Source organism: Acanthochromis polyacanthus, chromosome 20, assembly GCF_021347895.1.
Source record: "Acanthochromis polyacanthus isolate Apoly-LR-REF ecotype Palm Island chromosome 20, KAUST_Apoly_ChrSc, whole genome shotgun sequence".
Lineage (NCBI taxonomy): Eukaryota > Metazoa > Chordata > Actinopteri > Pomacentridae > Acanthochromis > Acanthochromis polyacanthus.
Genome location: NC_067132.1, coordinates 13,477,917 through 13,500,735, shown reverse-complemented (window position 1 = coordinate 13,500,735; position 22,819 = coordinate 13,477,917). Strand labels below are relative to the sequence as shown.

The 22,819-nt window shown below is 40.6% G+C and overlaps 2 protein-coding genes across 2 annotated transcripts; one reads left to right on the top strand and one right to left on the bottom strand.

Annotated features, from left to right (window-relative positions):
- Nucleotides 1-614: 614 nt before the first annotated feature.
- Nucleotides 615-10,706, top strand: psme1 (proteasome activator subunit 1). Its single transcript, XM_022198956.2, has 12 exons — nt 615-711; nt 840-885; nt 1,158-1,190; nt 1,275-1,337; nt 3,561-3,662; nt 4,529-4,586; nt 6,061-6,158; nt 7,136-7,204; nt 7,312-7,379; nt 8,111-8,165; nt 8,319-8,405; nt 10,463-10,706. Exons 2-12 carry the CDS (start codon nt 847-849, stop codon nt 10,541-10,543), a joined length of 753 nt encoding a protein of 250 aa, XP_022054648.1. The 5' UTR covers nt 615-711; nt 840-846; the 3' UTR covers nt 10,544-10,706.
- Nucleotides 10,702-21,256, bottom strand: LOC110954405 (fat storage-inducing transmembrane protein 1). The gene is made up of 2 exons (XM_051940176.1): nt 20,838-21,256; nt 10,702-11,484 (listed from the first exon to the last, which is right to left on the bottom strand). Exons 1-2 carry the CDS (start codon nt 21,122-21,124, stop codon nt 10,782-10,784), a joined length of 990 nt encoding a protein of 329 aa, XP_051796136.1. The 5' UTR covers nt 21,125-21,256; the 3' UTR covers nt 10,702-10,781.
- Between the last annotated feature and the right edge of the window lie 1,563 nt (nt 21,257-22,819).

Genomic DNA, 22,819 nt, shown 5'->3' with positions numbered 1-22,819 from the left:
TCAATAATAATTACTGAATCAATAATACATAATAATGAATAAATAAATAATTATAGACAGAATTTTCTAAATGTGGCTGCACAGTGGAATAGTGGTTAGCACTTTTGCCTTGGAGCGAGAAGATCCCAATTCGAATGCTGAGGTTAATTGCCCGTAGGTGTGAATGTGACTGTCCCCTGCCTTCGCCCGAGTCAGCTGGGATAGGCTCCAGCACCCCCCGCCGTCCCACCCGCGACTCTAGTGAGGATGAAGCGGTGTATAGAGAATGGATGGATGGATTTTCTAAATGTTCATTAAAAAATAATGAAACAATTAATATCACTTTTTATTATAAAATAATGTTTTTTTTACTTTTTTTATAGATTGGCATTTAATTTTAAATACATTTTGTCTCATAATACAAAAATATGAATACTATATTAATAATTGTCATTTATACATTTTTATTTTAATAATTATTATTTTTAAAATAATAATTATTTTTAAAGTTCTGGTACTGTTTAGAGGAACTATTTCAACACACAGGCTCTTTTCTCAGTGGATTTGTGCTGCGAAGTATTTCCTTTCAGTGCTGCCAGTTATGGGAAATAAGGCGCCATAAAAACTACAATTCCCACAATGCACCACAATCGCTAGATATCAAAGTGGGAAAGTACGGAACTGTTTGAAAATACGCTTCACTTTCGTTTTCATTTTTCCTGCTGAGTAACTGTGAGTGTTTGACCGTGTCGTGTTCAGTATTGAATTACACATTTTAAGAGCTTATTCTTGTGTTTTACCGCTTGTTTGACGTTGGAACGTTTCTTTTTGTATACATTTTAATAACTTCTCTCCAACAGAGACGACATGGCTTCTATGGATATTCGTCTCGACTCGAAGAAACAGGTGAGCTACTGCCTGCTAGCATGAAGCCTTACGTAGCTACATGTTAAACGAGCCGCTTTTACTGCAAATAGTGGTTTGTTCTGCTAACAGCTGAGCTATTATTGAGATAAGTTTGTGTTTTGTGACCACACTGACAGCAGGGGTCACATGAGGTGAGCAGCTACCTAATTAGCTGCTGTATGAACGTCATGCTAAATATCCTCCATATAGCCGCACTGTCAACATAAAAAATGAAGCCGTCATTATTTCAACTTTTACCCTCTTTATTCCAGGTGGATGAATTCTGCCAAAATCTCACTAAGGAGGTAATTTATCTTGTAGTTACTAAAGTTCCCAGCAGACTCATTTTTTTCGTATTAATGTGAACAGTGTTTCTTTTCTTGTAACAGGCAGAACAGCTGCTTTCAAAATTTTTCCCTCAGAAGATTGAGGACCTGCAGATGCTGCTGAAGGTATCATCCATCCACCCATTATCTATACACCGCTTTATCCTCATTAGGGTCACGGGGGGGCGGGGGCGGGGGGCTGGAGCCCATCCCAGCTGATTCTGGCGAAGGCAGGGGACACCCTGGACAGGTCACCAGTCCATCGCAGGGCTACATATACAGACAGACAGTCACACTCACATTCACACCTATGGACTATTTAGAGTTATCAATTAACCTCTGCATGTTTTTGGACTGTGGGAGGAAGCCGAAGTACCATACAAAACCCACACATGCACATGGAGAACATGCAAACTCCATGCAGAAAGATCCTGGGACATAAATTGTGAATGTTTTAGCTGCAAGGTGACAGTGCTAACCACCAACCACTGTGCAGCTATGAAGGTGTCAGTTTGACTGAATGAGTCTGCGGTCCTGGAACCTGAACTAACCACACACTAAAGGGTCTCTTAGGGGACTTTAGCCCAATGAGTAATTATTAAGCCTTTCCTCTCCTCAAAGTCCTTCTCCAGTTGTTGATTTAACCCCTGAAAACATCACTGTGTACATATGTAGAAGTTTTTGTCATGAAAATAGTCACTTCATGCTTTAAAGCGACTCTAATGTAACTTTCCATTGTTATCATCCTTTATAATATGAGGATTTTTAGATTTCCTGCCATATCTTCGCCTGTTAATCCCCACTTGCTGCAGCTCAAGCACACCATCCCACCTACAACTCTGCCTAAACACTGTAAAACTACGGAAAACAATGGCAAGTTGTAACATAGGAGTAGTTTAGCCATACATGTTTGAGTTGGAGACAGATTCAGAAGAATAAAACTACACCCTGCTGTTATATCCAGGCTAGGGGTTACTTGAAGGCATCATGAAGTGTCAGCCGTCGCAGGTCTCAAGCAGCCACATAAAACGCGATCCTCTGAGAAAATAATAATTTATTTAAAATAAATGTGATGACAAAGGTTGTGGTAAAGGGTAAGGTATAAATTAAATTAAGAGTCAGCTATACGCCAAAATAACAACCAAAACCACACCAGTCTTTGGGAGTCCAACTTACCTACCAAAATATAAGGAGCAAAACAAAGTACAAAGTCTTATCTCCATCTCTAATTTAAACAGGTAAAAGCAAGTTAAACAAAAAGCAGCAGCTCACTCATTCGTACATCTACCACGGTACTTTCTTTTACTGTACAACGAACGCTGTGCTTGCTGTGTGTGCCTGTTGAGACACCTTGGAGGATGGTCCGCCCATCTGATCCTCTCTGAACCGGACGTGACGTCATCTCTCCGCCTTATCTACCGGTTTTTGTTGGTAGCTCCCATAGACTGTATATAAAGATGGATGTAGCATCTGGGTCCAAAAATGAAGCCCACCCAGAAGTGTCAAAAACTTGCAATATCACGCCATCTGCTAGGGTTGGCTCCAAAAAGCTTTTGCTCCATAGACCCCAATTCATCACCGGAAAAAATAAAATTTGATAGACTAATTTTCTGCAGCTCAGGATTTTTTTCCCGTTAGTTTTCATGGTCAAAATGAGAGATCAGGTGGCTGATCTTAAAATAAATCAATACTGAATTTTAAATAAATCGTTAAAGTTGGCGGAGCCAGGGGGCGTGGCTATACTTGATAGACAGTCTTGTCTGGAATGATTGACAGATCCTTTAGGGCGAGGCTTTCAGCAGTCTGGCTTCAGTCTGGCCCGCCCATAGACTGGTCCTACCCCTAGTTGCTCTCCGGTCCAGTCTGTTTGATGACGCTTTTTACGTCACTGGCTCCAAAAAATCCAAAATGGCGACCAGGAAGTAGCAAAATCCGGGCTTCATTTTCTCAGTGTTGAAACCAACGGGTGACGTCACGGTTAGTTCATGCCTGGTAGCCCCACTGATCTCACACTGAACTGAAGCCCTGAGGTCCAATTTCACTGATGGTACAGCTCAGCTCTATTTGAATTTGAAAGGATTGATTCCTCAAGTTGGTTATGTTTGAAACCCTGAAAGTCAGAAGAAGAGTTTTTGAAGCTGTCATTGCACCGCAGGTGGAAGAGCTCCTCCATGCTGTTAACTGCCTATTATGTTGTTCCAGCATATTAAAAAAACACCACATTAACAAAGTAATAATGTTGCTTTTCATTGTATGGGGACTTAGTAAAATCTTGCTTGAGATAATCTGATCAAGTTGTGACTCTTGTTTTAAGCTACATGAATCAGTTTGTGACTTGTTTGCTTTCAGACGTCTTTCAGCTGTGATGACCTGGCATCCTTGAAGGCACCGCTGGACATCCCAATACCAGATCCGGCTAAAGAGGAGGCCAAACGCAAGAAGAAAGAGGAGGTGAGTCCTGCACTGAGTAGGCCTCAGTCTAAAAATCAGATTTAACTGCATTAAAGACAGCATCCTGGTTTGAAAAGGTCTTTTGAATTAAGAATTCGGATGGATTTAGATTACAGAAAAGTAACAGATTTTACAGCATGTCGACTTACTGATGCGTTTTATGTTCCCAACCTTTAAATTTCTTCAGGATTGCTGCAGAGCCTCTTGACTGGGGTCCTCAGCTCAGTTTATATTTAGTTTTTCATTATATGAAGAAGAAACACTGAAACAGAGTCCCCAGTCGCCATGGCAACCAATCACTGCACACTTTCCAAGGGCTGATTTACAAACTGTCAGTGAGTGGGCCTTTTATGCTGCGTGATCTTTTTAAAAAATCTGAAGTGAGGCTTCAATCGGCTGTTAATTTTGCATGTATTTCAGTTTTAATAAAATGATAGGAACGTGCTAGAGATGCTTTATGCAGCGCAAAGTCATCTCAGACCAAAAAATACCTCTTTTTTTTTGATCATATATCTTTTTATCCATAAATGTCCTTCATTTTGACAGTCGCTGGCATATTGCATGCAGGGATTTAGCAGAGGGCAGACGGTGTCATGGGTTTCAGGAGGGGAACATGTGTAGGAAGAATATTTGTAATAAACTCTTAGAGAAAAAACGTGAAGGTGCTGGATCCCGTTCACAGATGCCTTCCAAGGAGGAGGAACTAATGCAGCAGGGTTACATTCAGTACGCAAAGAAAAAAACCTCACATTTGACATCTACGTTTAACCGTCCAGAGGAAATAAAATCCCGTGGGTGAGCTGTCTAGAGAGATTAATAGGCAGTTAAAGCTCTTTGACCTGATGCCTTCTGTTCCTCTGTTGCAGAAGGAGGCTAAGGATGGGAAGAAAGACAAGGACAGTGATAAAGAGGACGAAGACTCAGGTAAATGAGATGACGGAGATGGTGATGGCAAGTGATAAAGCAAACTACTGATTAAAGTGAAATGGACATGAGGAACCCATATAGTTCCCTTAAACAAAGACAAAAATGGTTAAAACAGCTACAAACTCTGTGAGAAACCATTAGTTGAAAGACAATGTAGCATTTCTATAACATTAATATTGAAACTGAGGGTTCAGACTGTGGATAGTGAGTATTTTGTTTACTGATCACCCGGCGCCCGTATGGCTCATCGGGGAAAGCAGAAGACCCATTTGTAGGGGTGGTCTCCGACGCAGTGGCACGGGTTCGGTTCCTGCCCGCGGCACTTTTATGCATGTCTTCCTACTCTTCTCCCCATTTCCTGTCACTCTTCACTGCAACTATCACAGTAAAAAGGCAAAAAAGAAAGTAAAGAATTTTGTTTATTTATCCATATGCGGCCGAATGGGATGAGCGTCCAACCATTAATCAGCCCTGTACAGACACACAGGCACACATGCTTCACACCACAACCCCCGAGTGAAAATGAATTTGTCTATGTGAACCGAAAAAATGCACATTCAATCAGTTTACAAATATTTGTACATCGGACATGATCATAGAAAATTTAGTGGCAGGGTGGCCTGGGTCACACATGATTCATTCATCCTGACGCACAGCAGTGAAAAGACTGCAGGCCGGCGCTGCGTGAAATGCCGTGGATCAGCAGCTTATTTATATACAGATACATTCATGAGTTACTTTGCATTGACCATTCATGGTAAAATGTGGGTGTGTTGTGGGCGGAATGTGAGGTGGATCCACCTGTGCAATCTTCCAGCTGGTGTGTGATTTATCAAGAAATTGCATGCAGCTGTGCTTACGCACAGTTTTATAACTCAGGGGTGAAGGGCATACGCCCTTTTCGTATTGTCGGCGTACGCAAACTTTAGTATGAATCCTACGCAATGTTTTATAAATGAGGCCCCTGGTCTTTATATTAATAGAGTTTTTCTTCCCTGATGACATGAGCATATTCCAAGATGACATTGTCAGGATTCATGGGGCTCACATTGTGAATGAGTGGATCAGGGAGCATTAGACGTCATTTTCACTCATAGATTGTCCTCCACAGAGTCCAGACCTCAGCCCCATTGAGAATCTTTGAGATGTTCTGGAGAAGACTTTGTGCAGCGGTCCGACTCTCCCATCATCAATATAAGATCTTAGTAGAAACTTGATGCATCTCTGGACACAAATAAATCCTGTGACATTGCAGAAGCTTATCAAAATGATGCCACAGAGAATGAGTGCCATATAAAGTTAAAGGCGGTTCAATGAAACATTAGTGTGACTTTTTTTTGGACGGTCAGTGAATATATATGTTCAATATTAAAAAAGAAATCTGCTTCAGAAGCAGGTTAGGCCTCAGCGAGCAACAGTTATTTGATATTGTGACAAAGTGAGTGAGTGTTTGGGACGTTGTGTCCTCCAGGGCCTCCTTGTGGTCCCATCTGCACCAACGAACGAGTGGAGAACCTCCTGCAGCAGGTCAAAGCTGAGATCCAGACGCTGAAGGAGAAGCTCAACACGGTCAGTCAGTCTTTACAGTGGCATCACTTCATTTGATACTAGAAAAATCCGTCTTAATGTGATTACCTGCTGTAGTTCAACATATATGTAAGGATGATACCAAGCAAAGTTTTTAAATATGGAGGATTAATAAGTTTTGATGGTGACAGTTTGGTACTTTTAGAAGTGAGAGGAACGTTGCGTTGCACTTTTCATCCCGCCACTATAACACGTGTCTGGTGTGTCTGTGATGCACTTTTGCTTTCCAAATTCAAAACTGTGTTCTGTCTTTTGGTAGCTCCAAATTTCAGTTTCAATTTCAGAGCACAGAACAGCAAAGATTTAGTGATTTAGAGGCTGAAGAAAAACTCTGTTTACAGAGTTTCTGTGGGTGAATGTTGATGTTCATGGTAGAAGTCCTTCTACTGTTTTCTTCAATACATTTTTAAAGTCACACAGTAAAAGTACTGTCAGTGCTGCATTCTTTTCTTACTCAAAAGAGTGAAACAGGTTTCTATCAGCACAGTGGACTGGCATCTACTTAACATTAGTTCAAGGTGGAGCTTTTAATCCTCCTATACTGCTGGACAGTTTAATGAAACATGCTGCAGAATATTTTATTTTGTGGGTAAAACCTGTGACACTGTCAATGGTGCTCTGATCCTCCTATCAACACATTAGTGCCTCTGTACATTTTAATTTAAATGCAGTACATATGAGAAAATAAAGCAATCTTTAGTCTTCAGTGTTATTTGTTTTGGGTTTTTTTTTTCTCTTTAAAAAAACTCAATCCAAAAGTACTGATAAGAACGCTGTTAAAGTACTGGATCTGAATAAGTAGTATCAATAAAAGTAGTAGTTCTGTTAAAATCTTAATGAGACCGAAAGGAAAGTGATTGTGTGTGCATAAATGTTATACAGACATGAGCTCTCATTCCATGTTTCAAAATAGTTTATTAATGATGTTCACTTAAATGTGTTTTTTTTTTTTCTGGCAGGTCTCAATGTGGGTGCAACTCCAGATTCCTAGAGTTGAAGACGGCAACAACTTTGGCGTGGCTGTACAGGTCTGTAACTGTTGATAATGTGGTCAAACAGCAGGCTGATGTCAGTTTTTTGGTGTTGAAGTGACATTTATCGAGCTGAACTTCATATTTTCATTGTTGCCCAACAGGAGAAAGTGTTTGAGCTGCTGACCAACACACGCACCAGGATTGAAGGATTCCAGACTCAGATTTCAAAGTAAGAATCCTCTACTACATCACAGATTTTTATCTGTATTTGACGAATACGGTCTCCTACAAGCTGATGTCACTGGGGATACGTCTGTTCCCTCTCATTGTCAGGAATTTTGGCTCAGCAGCCTCTTTTCAGGTTAAGCTAGGAGCTGAAAGTTGTTCTGCAATGAAACAAGAGCTTGAGCTGTTCATTCATGTGTCCACAGAATGGGTAACATGAGCAGCACGTTAGCAGAGCAGCTCTGTATCTAAACCGGATGTGTTCAGGTGCTGCTGTGAGCTGTAGGTCGGCTGTGATTTAGAAGCACTCAAAGTAAAATCCATAATGACTGTAGTTAGATCCTAGAATGCAGAAACAAGGCTTAAAACATTATTTTCCTACTATAATGCTATTAAGTCTTGTATGCTTGTTCAACCCTGAGTAAAAGTAATTACCCACAATAGCTACATAACTATGAGGATCTACAGAGCATTTCAGATCTTTGTTTATAGTGCTCCAACTGGAGTCATGAGCAAGAAATGCAGCCATCTGTACATTTTAAAGTCAGAAAATCCCACATTTGACAAAAACACAACCGTACTGCTATGAATGATTTAGCAAATTAGCTAAACGCTCGGCATGTTGTAGACTGTGTTCTTGGATGTCACATTAAAGTTTAGGTTTTACAGATCAGTAGATAGGAATGTATCCTGTTGATGACCGTTCTGAAATAACGACTCCTCTTGTTTCGTCAGGTATTACAACGAGAGAGGCGACGCTGTGGCCAAAGCTGCCAAACTATCTCACGTGGTCAGTAATCTGCAAGTGTTTCTGTGAATGTGCACAAACTCAGTGATATATTAGAGTATCGTAAAGTGCATAAAGGCTGTCTGTGTGTAATTTTCTCCTCTATCGTGTGATTTTTTGTGTCTGAACTCTCTGCTTGTGTGTTTTGGGCTGCAGGGAGACTACAGACAGCTGGTTCATGAGCTGGACCAGTATCAGTACCGTGAGCTCCGCCTTGTGGTTCTGGACATCCGCAGCACATATGTAAGACAGCCGGCCCTCTGGTCATGTCTCAGTTTGTACATCCTCAACTCCTCTCCTTTGGTCTTACTCCCTTTGTGTGTTATGAGAGATGTGAGCAAAGGAAGCCAAAAGAGACGTGAGGCAACAGGCTGCTTTGGAGACGCCGTTTTAAATCAGTAAAATATGACATGGAACAGCTGCACCGTCTGTTCAGTGCTTTGCTACTGCTGTATTTTATGGTCTGTCGGATGAGCATAACGGCATTCTTGACAGCTTAAAGTATATAAAAGGGGTTCTCGGTTCACAACGTCCTCGACCCATGGCGTTTTGTTGTTACATGGAACTAGTTGATAAGCAGAGCGGATGATTTCGTCGTCACGCGGCGCTATAGGACAGCTTTGTTTCCATTTGCAAGTTGTACACCACCTTTGATTGTGCTACACTCGCTACCTTTTTGTCCTTCATTATGGCTCCCAAGCGTAAGTCAGAGTCTTCTGATGGTAGTGCTTCAAAGAAAAGGAAAATAATCTCCATGGAAGTGAAATTATACATAATAAAACTGTTGGAAAAAAGCGAAACACCGACAAACATCAGTCAATTTGTAAAAACAGGTCAACATATTGTAGTGACCCTGTGTGATGAATGAGTGAGACTTTATCTCATTCTCTGGTTGTTTATTGAACCTTCACACAGACTACTGTGGGCCGTAGCCAACATCAAAATAACAACAAAACCCCATGACTGAGCTCCAGAATTAGCTGTCGTTCCCAGCTCTCTCTAACTGGACACACACTACTGCTGACTCTGAGCCAATCAGAGGTGAGCTAAATAAACATGGCACGTTCACTGACATTAAGTAAATCTTGAACTGAACAATAAACACTGAAACCTCAACATCAACATCAACAACAACATTAGTCCGTTACAGTATTCTGTTATCTTCTTGTAAAATGACTCATACAGTCAAGCCCAAAATTATTCATAGCTCTAACAAATTTTGACTTAAAGTTACATTTAAATGTAAATAAAAGCCGAGAAATAATTTTTTCCACACTGGTGCCTCTTGTATATCATCTTATTATCTTTTGGGAAACACCTGCATCATTTCCAAACAAAAACAAACTTGCTGGTTGAATAAAAGTAACTTTAAGTCAAACTTTGCTAGGGGTATGAATAATTTTGGGCTTGACTGCACATGCATTTTCCAAAGAACTGATTGATATTGTGATGCACGTAACGGCTTTGATTACATTTTCGCCGGAGTTCCGACTTGTGGCGAAAATCTACTTCCATACATCCGTGGGAACAGAGCTCTGACTTAAGCCGAGAACCCCCTGTATTGTCTTATAAATTAATTTACAACGTGGCATAGTGTGACAAGAATGTCTAGATGTAAAAGAAGTGTGACACACCTGTTTTATATTCGGTGAAGGATACAGGGAGGTTACACCTCCCCCCTTGGGATACATTTTGGAATATGAGACCATTTATGGCAGCAATTCTGAACTGATTTTGGGTCACAGACAGCAAAGAAAAATGGCACACAATAGAAAAATGACTCCCTGTTTACTGTTAGGCCTCTGGAGCATTAGTTTTTTTGACTACATGCATGCCACCTGACCATTGTAAATCACATGTATCCCCCTCAATACACCATCTGTTGCAATCATGCGCTGTTTGAATCAAATCTCTTGCATGTAAAATATTCCAGCCGTGTCCAAGCAGCAGAGACGGAGGCTAAATGGAATCCATTCCTTCCTAATAGGAGGGTAATTAAACTAATTGCTGTGCTTGTGTTAAATGGATTGGTGCTCCATCTCCTGTCCATTAATCAGTTTGTGTCTTTCCGTCGGCCATTGTCCTCCTGCGTTTGATGCTGCTAATGAACAAGGCGTTACAGGTGATGATGAAAGGAGCTGTTTGACAAGATTACGGCTCTGTATCTGGATGTCGCTCTCTTTTACTACTCTCTCTTACCTTTCTTGCTTGCTGTCTGTCTTTCTTATATCTTTCTCACGCTGCATATCAGCCGCAGTCTGCTTCTGCATTACACTCACTGTCTGTATTTCCCTCTCCAGGCTGTGCTGTTTGACATCATTAACAAGAACTACGACAAGATTAAGAAGCCCAGAGGAGACGGGAAAGCTCTCATCTACTGAGGCCGACTCCAGCACACTTGCAGGATCTTTAACAAGCTACAGCAAGTGTAGTATGACACTCTCATCAAGTAACAATACACCTGCTCTTACAGAAATATCTTCATTTTATTACTGTGCCTGCATTTTGGTTCAGATTACAAATAAAGCAACATGATTCCTTTGAGTCTTTCTCCCTTTATTTTGGTTTCGTGGCAATTTTAAATCTCTTAAAAACACCCTGAGCTTTGAAGTACACATTTCAAACCTCGCTTTCATCACATGTACCATTCTGTTGAGGCTGCTTTTGGGTACCTACGGTGGTAAAAAGCCCCTCTCCTGGCAAACCGGGGCAGCCCCAGCTCGGTCTGAGTCGATACCATCCCTGGTAGAGTCCTCTCCAGCCCAGGTAGCCCAGAGCTCCTCCCAGCTGCTGGGCAGGAAAACTGGGGAAGTACGCAAGCAAACACAGCAGCAGGAACAACCATATAACAAGCAGAACTGCACACAAGAGGAAGATGAATCTTAACGGGGCACCAGGTGACCTCTGATGGGCCTTCCCTCGGGCCAAGTGAATACCGAAGACGGACATTTCCTCGACAAGCAGCAGACAGCACAAGCAGATGATGAGGACATCCTGGGAGACTTCATAGCCTCTCCACAGCATTCTGGCTCTGAGGCAGGAGGCCTTGGTCTGGTCTTCATGCAGCAGCAGTAGAGGTTGTACCGGGGAGGCAGGGCTCTGGATGTCCTGGACGGGGGTCATCGGCTCGTAACAGGTTCCTGCTGCGTCCTCCAGCAGGGTCAGGAGACGCTGACAGCCAAGCCACAGCACCCCCACGATTCCTATCCGAGAGAGGTGGCGGAGGGTGAGGGAGAGGGAGTGTCGGGCCGAGAGGCAGAGGAGGAGGATGAAGGACCCGGTGAGGATGCAGGTCCAGCCCCAAGTGGACTTGAGGAACTTCCTATGAGAGCGTGATAAGAAAATCTGTTAACGTATAAATTGTAGACTCATGACAAAATGGAATAGAAGAACACAGTTTTCCCTCTCAGGCAAAACTACTGAAACTTTAAACAGTTCAAAGTGTTAAATAAACTGATTTACCACTAACAGTAGAGATAGATAACTTCAGTAGTATGATAGACATGATCAGATTCACATTACCATGCAATATTAATATACAACTTTTGAAAAACCAAAGTAGTATATTATTATTGTCCCATATGTGACGTGTTGTTGACAGCAGAGCATCCACAGAATGCAGGAACAAAGGTTGAATAATTTATTAACATTACAGTTGCATAATTGAAGGGTAACTATGGTTTTAAAAAAAACTTACAACATGGTAGAATAATAAATCTTTTACATCGGCTCCCAAATAACATTACGGTAAAAAAAAAAAAAAAAAAAAAAAAAAGTGGCATTCCATTAACACAAGCATTACAGGAGCTTTGAAGTGTTTGAAACAGGTGCCAAACATATGGCGGGATGACTTTGCAAAGTGTCAAAATTACAGAGAAGACATCAACTGCAAACTGTAAAATTGCATGTAGATAAATTTAAAGATATTTCTAAATCTCGACAAGCTGTTTCACTCATAAATCTGTTCAGAACTGTTTTTAATACATCATACAAACTTATTTTTATGATGTATTTTATGACTTCTTTTATGATGCTCCTCTATTTTTATTGTTTGTTGATTTTATATGTAAAGTCTCTGAGAGTTTTGAAATACGCTATACAAATTAAATATATTATTATTATTATTATTAATATAAAGTAAAATACTATTTTGTTTCGTTCTAGATGCTTGTGAGAGAATGTTTTGTGCCTTTGAAGACACTCTGTGATCTGTAAGTTGTAACGTGTAAATGATAAACTGAGTCATAATATCGTTGAAACTGAGCTTATTTTTGTGAGGACATTTCAGGTTATTCATGATGTTTTGTTAGAAGACAGTTCATTAAATGTGAACATTTTATAATGTTCTTTGTTGCAGTAAAACGAAGGAAAAACTTAGGAGTTGTCGTCATTTATAGGTTATGCTGTGATTTTACTGGCCCAGCCCACTGAATGTGGCGTCTGAACTAAAACGAGTCGACACTCCTGGTGTAAAGCCAGCGTCAAGGTTTGGCTAAAGTCAGCACAGAATTATCACCACCAATGATCACCTGATATTTATTGTTTTACTGATTTTCCTTATTGTCTCTCACTGGTTGACTGTTAAGTTGTGCATTGTTGTTTTGTGGAATCATTTTCATTCTAACTTGTGCAATCGTATGTATTTCTGGTGCAACATTTATACTGCTGCAAAAAATACCCAACATCTAGTGTTTGATTTTCACATTTAAAGGGCTGCCAACCTATGACCAGACCTTAGAGTGAGATTTGGTTTGTGTGGGATGCTGATGGGGGTTCTGGGGGTTCTCCCCCAGAACATTTTGAAAATTATTGATCCTATTTCCTGCATTCTGGTGTAATTTAAGAGCATTTTGCCTGTTAAAATCTTATTATAGAGATAACATTAAGCGATAATAACAAAAAACAAACAAACATTGAGCTTAAAAAAATCAGAAAAAAAAACAGAGCAAGGGCAGGCAGTATTGAAAATGGTTCTTGTAAAATATGGATGAAAGTTGTGTGGCTGGATGAGCACAACACACATCAGTATTTTCCATAAATATCTGCATAATTGAAATAACTCCAGCAACCACTTTGTAACATTTGTCTTGTAGGATTGTAATGCACACACTCAACAGCTTCAGGTTGACCACATCAGCCAACTAAACAATAAAAAGTTCTTAAGCAACAACAAAACATAACTTCATAACTTCAATTATCCATTCACTGAACAGAATTACAATCAGAAACTAAACTCTTTATTAAATGTCAAAACAATCCATGTGCATGTGACTCTAAAAACTCAACAGCTTTACAAACTCTAACATTAAACTCTCCACAAGGATCCAAAATAAGTTGGACTTCTACATGAGAGCTTTAATTATTCTTCATCTACTTCTGGAAAATTTTGGTCAATAAAAAAGACAAAAACTAATATTTTCAGCTGAACTAAAGACAGACTTTGAGATTTTTCTGCTCACATGTTGTGTTGTAAACTTACTCTTTCAAATAAATAGCCTCCTAACCCCCTGGAAACCAGCGTCTGTCCTGTTTTTGTGTCGCTCCTCGGCGACCCTAGACAGCCGATCGTAATGTTTTTTGAGCAACACACCATACTATGATGTTTTTACGGTGAGGGTTCTTCTATGGAACCAGTTTGACATGCTCAGGTGTTCTTTGTGTGAAAACTCAGAGATTTCAGGTATCAAAAGGTGGTTTTCACCTTTCTTTGTTAACTTTCTGCTTCAACTTTAAATTAAATTTACTTCACTAAGCCAGCCCTCTGGACTTCCAGTAAGCTGTGTTCCTATTGGCTGTCCAGGTGGCTGCTTGGTGTTATCAGGAACACCTGAGCAGCTCAGTGTCTTCCTGCTTTATGGCTGCAGTCAAACATTTCCTCTGCTTCTCTTCACTGAACCGGGTTTGGCTCTGTTGCTTTAGTTTGTTCTTTAGGCGTTGGCTTGCAGCTTCCAGCAGTAAAATCATCTTTAATGTGTTTCTTGGTGAGTTTTAGGGCTTTGTACTGGATAGTTGTCTTGGTAAATGTGGTTCTTAAGTCACAGTTAGCACATGGTGCTAATGTGTGCAGTGATTAGTGGGTTTGGTGCAGCTGAGTTGTGTCTTTATCTTGGCTGTAGTGAGTCTTCAGAGGTTTTTGGTCAGACACATTCTGTATTCTTGTTTGTGAACCAACGTTGGTTGTCCAGAAGGTAAGAGTTCCTGTCCTGGTTCTCCTTAGTCCCTAGGGACTAAGGGGAGGTGCCTCAAAAACAGGGCTCAGGGACTGATGTTCTCTGGTAGGCTGCAGGAGACTTTAGCATTTGGGTTGTGCTAGTTTTGTTTTTGAACGGTTTCATTTGGACGATTATCTTGAGGCCCCTCCATGTGGTTTAGTGAGGTTTTCTGTAACAGTTCTACAAAGCAACCTGCAGCAGAAGAGACTTTGAGAGGTTTTAGGAAGTTCTGGAGACCAGACTTTAGAGCAGCAGAAACATTTGTCAGCAGTTTGAGCAGGACAAGGTGAGCTTCAGAGTAGAAATGAGAAGGAAACCTTCTTGACCCGTGTGGTGAGGTCCTGTACCAAGAGTTTGAGCAGGTTGTGAAGAGTAATGATGGCAAAATCGGAACAGTGTTTTGGTACGTACCGAAACTCCGGTGGAACTTGTGATTTGAAACGCTGTTCCAAGGTCTGTATCAGAAGGACGATGTCACGTGACTGTTCCTTGTCGCGTTCCATGGAACGCCAACTGGTTTGAAACATCGCAGTTGTTTTTGTTTCAGTATAACGGAAGTGAATATGCGATGATCAAAGTGAATACGCGATGACCCTGTTATCCTTTTCCTAAAATTGAATAGTAAATAAAATACTACCATTACACAATATGAAAATGCCTATTATATGCAAAATATATCCAAGTTACATATATACTTTATATATAAAATAATAATTTCTTGTGCCCTCGCGTGATTGGCTGTAAAACATTTAAAAGCAGTTGCAATCTGCAATTTTTTTGCAAAGTCTTGCCTCTCTGAGTGTCTTGTACTGAGCGTTGATTTTGGATTGAGAACTTAAAATGGATGGTGGTGGAAAGCGTCCCAGGTCAGCTGTCTGGGAACACTTCGACCTTCCTGAAGCAAAAAAAGTGAAATGTTTGCATTGCATGCAACAGCTTGCATTTTGTAGTAATACCACAACTATGTGGAGACACCTGCAAACAAAACATCCGGACGTCTGCACGTCTAGCGCTACACAACCAAGTGCTGAATCAAACCGAGGCCAGCATGGTGTTTGTGGTAATGTATTCATGTCATTTTTATACACCTATACATTTATTGGTAGAGAGTGGAGTGAGAAGCTGTATTGATGCTACAGTGGGGAATTATACTGTCATGACAGCTCCAGTGTGCAGATAACGTGCCAGAAACAGAGGACCACACAAAGAGATCTCCATAAACACCTCAAAGAATAGCACAAATAACACATAGCGCGAAGAAGTTGAAATACAAAATGGACAGCAATATAATAGTAAAAATTTACAAATGGTCAAAAATGAAACTTGAAAAAAATCATAAAGATTATTTATTCACATTTGTCATTACAAGAAATACAATCACTAAAAGAGATCATATTGTTCTACAGTTACATATAGTTACATAGATGTACAATATAATACATGAAGTTGCATGGCAGCATTCCTTCTAACTCAGTCTTTTTCTTGTTCTTTGACAGGGAGGCAAAAAGAATTAGATGAGGCCCGAGTTGACCTTATTGTGAAGGACTCACAACCTTTTTCAATTGTGGAAGATGAAGGTTTCAGGAACTTTGTTAAAAAACTTGACCCCAACTACATCCTTCCATCCAGGAACACACTGAAAACAATGCTTAAGTCCAGATATACTGAGACCAAAGAGAAAGCGATGGCTCAGTTGAAAAAGGTCAAAACTGTCAGCTTGACCTCAGATATGTGGACATCAATAAACATGGATGCTTACCTAGCAGTTACATGCCACTTTAATGATGAGAATGGAAAGCTTTCCATCACTGTACTTGGGGTCACTAATTTTCCTGAGACTCACACAGCTGAACACCTGAAGGAGGCAAAGAGCACTCTTTTACGTTCATGGGGGATCGAGAAGAACATTACATGCTTAGTCACTGATAATGCTGCCAATATGATAGCTTGTGCACAACGTTTGCAGGTACGTCATGTGCCTTGTTTTGCTCATACATTGAATTTGGTGGTGAAACAAGCCATAGAGCAAACTCCTGCACTGCATGCTCTGCATCTTCAATCTAGGCAGATAGTAGGCCTCTTCCGATCTAGTGCCAGTGCTAAGCAGAAGCTTTCGGCCATCCAGCTGCGAATGAGAAAACCAATGATGAAACTGATACAGGAAATAGAGACAAGATGGAACAGCACTTATGCAATGTTTGAGCGTCTGCTGGAGCAGCGTGAAGCAGTGGCAGCAGCCTTGGCTTGAACACAAGCTTGACTCCCTTAAACAGTGCTGACAATGACACATTGAGTGCCTTCAGCTTCTTGCTGCATTTAATGAAGCAACTGTGGAGCTCTCCTCTGAAAAGAGTGTCAGCCTCAAAAATCATTCCTTTAGTGAGACAAATACATTGCAAAATTGTTGAACAACATGGGAGATTAAGTTGCCCAACTGCCCTTCAGTTGAGCAATAACCTTCATAAGAACTTGAGAGAGCGATGTGGAGTGGAGGTTGTGAGGGTCCAAGCTGTCTCAACTGTCTTAGATCCTCGGTTCAAAGTTCTTGCATTCGGATGTCCAAAGAATGCAGACCAGGCCGTGAAGGCTTTGACAGCGGAGTGCTGTGCTGTCATTCGAGCAGCTTCTCATGAACAAGCAAGTGCTTGTGTGCCGTCCACATCAGCAACAGGACCACAACCCAGTGAGCACAAGGAGGAGAGCCTGTGGGATGGATTTGACAGCATGGTGGGGGAGACTTCTCAAAGACAGAGTGCCACTGCTGATGCTACTGTCGAGGTAGGCCACCCCCACAGACACACACTATGCTAACAGTGATTGAATGAGGTTGTAATTGTTTTTCATTCATATTTATTGTTATATAACTGATACAGCATCTTACTCTCCAGGTTCAGCGCTATCTCTCAGCCCCATACCTGCCCAGAAGAGATGACCCTTTGGATTTCTGGAACCGACATGCAGCTGTATTCCCTCATCTTTTTGTGCTGGCCAAGACATATCTCTCCATTCCTGCTACATCAGTAACCTTGCCAGCAAGTTGATTTCTCGCGATATTTGTGAGTTCACAAATCTCTCAAGAAACCATCTTGCTCCGTTCCCGCCTTCACTTTTCGTACAGCACCAAGTTGGCACGGGCCAATCACGCAGCAGTATTCGTGTGTGGGGCGGGATATCCGGGTGTGAAGACGACACCAAGTGCCAGTAGAGCAAAACAAACATGGCAACGGAGGACAACGATCGTGTAGATGCTGCTATTAAGTCAGTTTTAGCTGAATCTCCTATCGCTTCTTTGAAGGAAGAACAACGAGAGGCGCTTTGCGCATTTCTGGATGGTAAAGATGTTTGTGCTTTTTTACCTACGGGTTTTGGTAAGAGTTTAATCTACCAATTGGCTCCGCTCGTTGTGAAGATCCCGCGATTGGCTAAAAACAAACCTGTCAGAGGCGGGACATACTGTTGCATTGTCCAATCCGTGCCTCTTTCCTCCGAACGGATTTACATGGAGCGGTCCCAGATTGATATTGTGGAGTACTATCAAGTACTACACAATTATTAATCTGGCTATTGCCAGGTTACTACATCAGTCCCGTGTGAGAGAATCTTCTCAAAAGCAGGAGAGATATTAAACGAGAAGAAACCGTCTCAGTCCAAGCACTGTTGAACAGATCGTCTTTCTGAATAAAAATGCTTGAATGTACACAAGCATGCCCTACAAATCCTGACTAATGTCTATATTGTACACAAGCATGCCCTACAAATACTGATAGATTGAAACAATATATCCTTTCATACAAATAATACTACAAACCCTAACAAAACAAAACATAAGTTAAGTGACAACAAGATACACAAAAACACTCTACTGCAGTGTTGCCAATTTGGTGACCCTCTGCAAAATCTGGCAACTTTCCAAATCATCTTGGCATCTGTGTTGTCAAAAGCGGATGACTGCTCAATCTCAAATGTGCCAATATGTCTCTTTTGGAGCACTTTCTCATCTCGAGATAATGGAGGACTGTTGTAGCTAGAGCTAGTAATTCCACTCCACATCAGTCTTTTGAGTAAATGTGATATTCTAACATGTAACAAGAGATGAGAAAATTGATTTATGCAATGTGGACTGAGACAAAGCATTTGAGCCATGAAGTTATTTTGAGAAATGATGGCCTATTTCAAAGGAAAATTAAAATCACACAAACCAAGAATCAACAGGAGACAGTTATTTGTATTGCTAAAGATATTTAGGGTGTTTTTTACTCACTTTTTCTCTCTCCCACTATGTTATTTCTCTCTCCTACACCTTAAATTACAATTTGGAGTGGCAACACTGCTGTACTGTTTGAACGTGTTATTTTGAGATTGGCCACCAGATGTCGCTGCAGGGAGATGTTTCGAACGTTCCATAAGATCGATTCTTTTTCTGAATCAATTGTTCCAAATGATTCGATCGCTTGATCGTTCCATTTTTGCCATCGCTAGTGAAGAGTCTGTAGTTCTTTGGTCTGAAAGCACCAGAAGAGTCGACTCATTAAAGGAGAAAACAGGAGATATTGTTTGTCCTTCTGTCGCTCTGCAGTTTCCTTAGACTGAATATCAAGTTTCTATTTTAAATGATTTACTATGTGAGCCCAAGAAGACTTCAATGAACTCCCTCCATCCCCTGGACATGACATATTTTATTACCATTTTAAATCTTTTTTAAAAAAAAAATATGTTTGAGTGGGACTGCAATATTTAAAACTGTTCCTTCTTTTTGACCTCATGTTTATTAGTTTAAGTGGAGAAAGTTATTTTAATTGTCGATTAGTCTCTTAAAAACCAAATAATAAATTGGATTAGTCAAGAGGTTTACATGTCTTACTTTGTCACATTTTAAATATGACAAAAAATATAAAAATAAAGCGTCTTGAGACAATTTGACCTGTAATTGGCGTTATATAAATAAAACTGAATAAAAACTGTATGTAATGTTGGAGTAATTCAGCCATATATGTTGGAAAACACATTTTCTTTGTCCATTAATCTGTTGTTTTCTCCAGTAATTAATTTCTTGTTTTGGTTTATAAAATGTCAAACCAAATATATTCAGTTTACTGTCATAAAAACAAAAAGACTTACATTGATGATGGAGGAATCAGGCAGTTTTTCACTTTTTATCTTAGTTTAGTCAGAAAGATAGTTGATAATGTGTGAATTATTGCAGCTTGTAAGTCGTAGAAGGTTTTAATGTTTGGGGCCGAGTGTCAAAAAACATTTAGAAACCAACATCAACAAAACACTCAACAAGGTTTTGAACATCATCAAAGGGAAATCCAACTTTTGCATGACAATGTCTAATTAAAGAACATTTATTTCAAACGTAAATGTGTGATATTCATCCTCTGGAGCTTCTCTTCACATCATCTTCTAGCTGGACTTGTTTGGTCAGGAGCATGTGCAACAAACATCTGACAAACTGCACTTTAACATCAATGAATGACACTGAAGTTTAATCTCTACATAAATGAGGCTGAGTCTGGATGTGCTGCTCTGTCATTAACTCCTAAGTTTAGGGAAAGTTCAAACAAAAGAGGACAGTTCAGATAAGACTTGAGAATGAGCTTATTCTGAACAAACATCTCAGACTTTCTGAGCTTCAGCACCTCTAGCAAGATATTTTAACAACAAGCAACTCAAGAGATCCAGAAGTTGGAGAGAGTTAGCTTTAGCTGAGCCACAGAACATGTGGGATGCTAACCTAGCAAACATTTCAGACTTTTCTCTGTGAATTCTGAGAAATAGTTTCCTATTTAATGACAGAGGTACACATCTGAACTCAGTCTCATTAAAACTCTAATTCAGTGTCATCCATCCATATTAAAGTGCAGTTACCCAAAATGTTTGTTGCATGAGCTCCAACAAAACCTGTCCAGGTAGAAGGCCACTTTGACAATCAGGAAGTGGAAGATTCCAAGCAGATTTATAGAAGGGGGAACTGGACTGTACTAAGTGTGGTCAAGTATAGAGGGGTGTTTTGTGGGTTTTTAAGGCTGATAATGATTATTAGTGAGACATTTGGAGGAGATATTTATTTGCAGTAAGGATTTTTCAATGCACCAATCAGTGGTAACACTCATGATTTTGTAGTACTTTGCACAATACATGACAGAAAACACTTTGTTCTGTTCTATTAATACTTAGATCTGCTCTTACAATCTGTAAAGCACTGATTATTTTAGTTGTTTATAATTAACAAAGTCACATTTTAGCCTTTATAAACTCTTTATAAATAGGTAATGCCCATCTGTTTGTGGCTGTAAATTTTAAATTTAACTGGTCTTCAAGGCAACAGGTGAGTTTCATGATATTTGGGTCATTCAGGACAGGTGATGGAGCCACTTCTCTGATTTACAGCAAATTTTTGCAGCATTTTCTACTGACTATATGAAGTACTGAAAGCACAATTCATAGTTCTTCCTCTCACCTGTACAGATAGTGGTTGCTGTTAGCGAAGATACTGTACTTTGAAACCCAGAAACTCAGCACAGGTCCAAAGAGAACGAGCCCCGACAGCATCAGGTGGAAATGTCTTCTGACCAGGTTGCTTCCTAAAACTCTGGCCAGTAAGTTTGTCACAAACTCCAGGGCAGCGTTCAGCAGTCTGACCATGAATCTTCCCGGCAGAATCAACTCTGCAGCTATCCTGTGTATTTTCTCCAGGTTGAGTTCTGATGCCAGGCCGTTTGAGGAGTTTTCAGCCTTCAGATCCATGTTGATCGTCTTCTCAGGGATATCTCTGGTTGTTATATAACTTTCTAAGTTGTCTTGAGCCTTGCTGGGGGTCTACCTCACTTTCCTTTGTGTGTGAAAGACACACCACCTCCTGTCTCACTGTCAGGCATGCTGGAGGGCACATGGTTTATAAAAATACAACTCCTCTGTCCCCTTTACCCTCAAAACCCATCCCCCCTCCAGAACACAGACTGAAAGAGGAGACATGTTAATGCCTGCTGCTGTAACTGACCCCATTATTATCAAAGCAGCGCTCTAACACTAGACTGAATGTGTTCCTTTATGACGGCAGTCAGTGACACTAAACAGAATCACTGGCTTCAAATTAACCTCCCAGTAGTTTGCAGTCCTATACAGTGCTGTGATGCAACACTGTTTGCTTACATTTTCATCTCCATTTTATGTCAGAATCGTCCTGAGATAAAACGGGTGGTTTGGCTCCTTCTCTGGTTCTACTTCAGCGTCTCCATACTTGGATTCAGCTGTTGGAGCCAAAACTAATTTAAGTTATAAACTGATGCCAGCCTGCATTTGGCGCCACTAACAGCTGCGTTCCTCACAGCACTTTCAGTCTTTTTCATTTCCAGGCCCAGTCCTCAGGCCAGAGCCTCCGAAACCTCTTCAACCCTCGCAGCCAAATTGACTAAATTTAGTCTTTCCACGGGATTCATGCTCAATAAAAGCATAGAGGTGCTGTTTTCACAAGCCAGGGCATCCGGTGCTCCCACCAACACAGACTCCTAATCCATACTGACAGAAATATGGCCACGTGTGAGAGTTGGTTATTTGTTTTCTTCGGCACAGCTCTTCTAAGGATGTGCTGAAAAGTGAAATATAATGTATTTTCTGCCTTCTCATTGAACCAAAGGCAAAATCCCAATTGTTTTTTATCATTTGAAAAACCCATATTATGCACATGTATGGATATATAATTTCGTTTTTTCAGGTTTAATGTTTACATGCTACCTTTTTTCTCATGTTGTGCATCAGTGCAGCGCTGTTTAGCTCCTGTCTCTTTAAGGGCCCAGCCCAAAACTCGGTCTCCTCTGATTGGTCAGCTGCCCTGACGAAAGCAATTTGATGTTAGTTATGTTCCATAATTTTAGACCAATAAGTGCAGGCATAGAGATATAGCTGTAGCAGAAGAATAGGAGGAAATTTTCAGCAAAGTTCAGAAATGACATAAGGACCATGTGATTAGATTTTGGCAACAATACAGCTTATAGTCTGGATCCAAAGACTTATTAAAGCTTAATTTCTGTATTATTGCCAGATAGTAGCGCGGCGTCACTGTAACTATGACAACAAGGGGACGCTACATCAGCTGCCTGCTGATGATCATATTGCAGACTTATCCATCAGAAATGATACAAGGAACAATTGATTCAATTGTGGGGGTCCCATCAATTCCTGTCACCCGCTACATATTTAGGTCACGCGATTTGGTATCTGTACATAACGTATACATGCATAACACACGTCTGTGCTCAGCGTAAAGTCATTTTGTTTTGTGGGTACATCTAAACTAAATGAGCACATTCTATAGTGCAGTAATTTCTGCCACGTTTTTTAAGATTCCATCCCTCAGGAATGTTACGTCTGAGCAGCCTTGGTGGTATACTGCTGTCTCTGAGTGCTTTTCCTGTTTGCCTTTTTTTATCCTCTTCCAGACAG

Bases quoted from the DNA above. Each gene is read 5' to 3' on its own strand.
- psme1 (XM_022198956.2), top strand. From the start codon at position 847: ATGGCTTCTATGGATATTCGTCTCGACTCGAAGAAACAG. The intron at 886-1,157 runs GTGAGCTACTGC...TCTTTATTCCAG, and splicing joins GTCTCGACTCGAAGAAACAG to GTGGATGAATTCTGCCAAAA. The intron at 8,166-8,318 runs GTCAGTAATCTG...TTTGGGCTGCAG, and splicing joins CTGCCAAACTATCTCACGTG to GGAGACTACAGACAGCTGGT.
- LOC110954405 (XM_051940176.1), bottom strand. From the start codon at position 21,124: ATGGATCTGAAGGCTGAAAACTCCTCAAACGGCCTGGCATCAGAACTC. The intron at 11,485-20,837 runs GTGAGAGGAAGA...ACGCTCTCATAG, and splicing joins AGCAACCACTATCTGTACAG to GAAGTTCCTCAAGTCCACTT.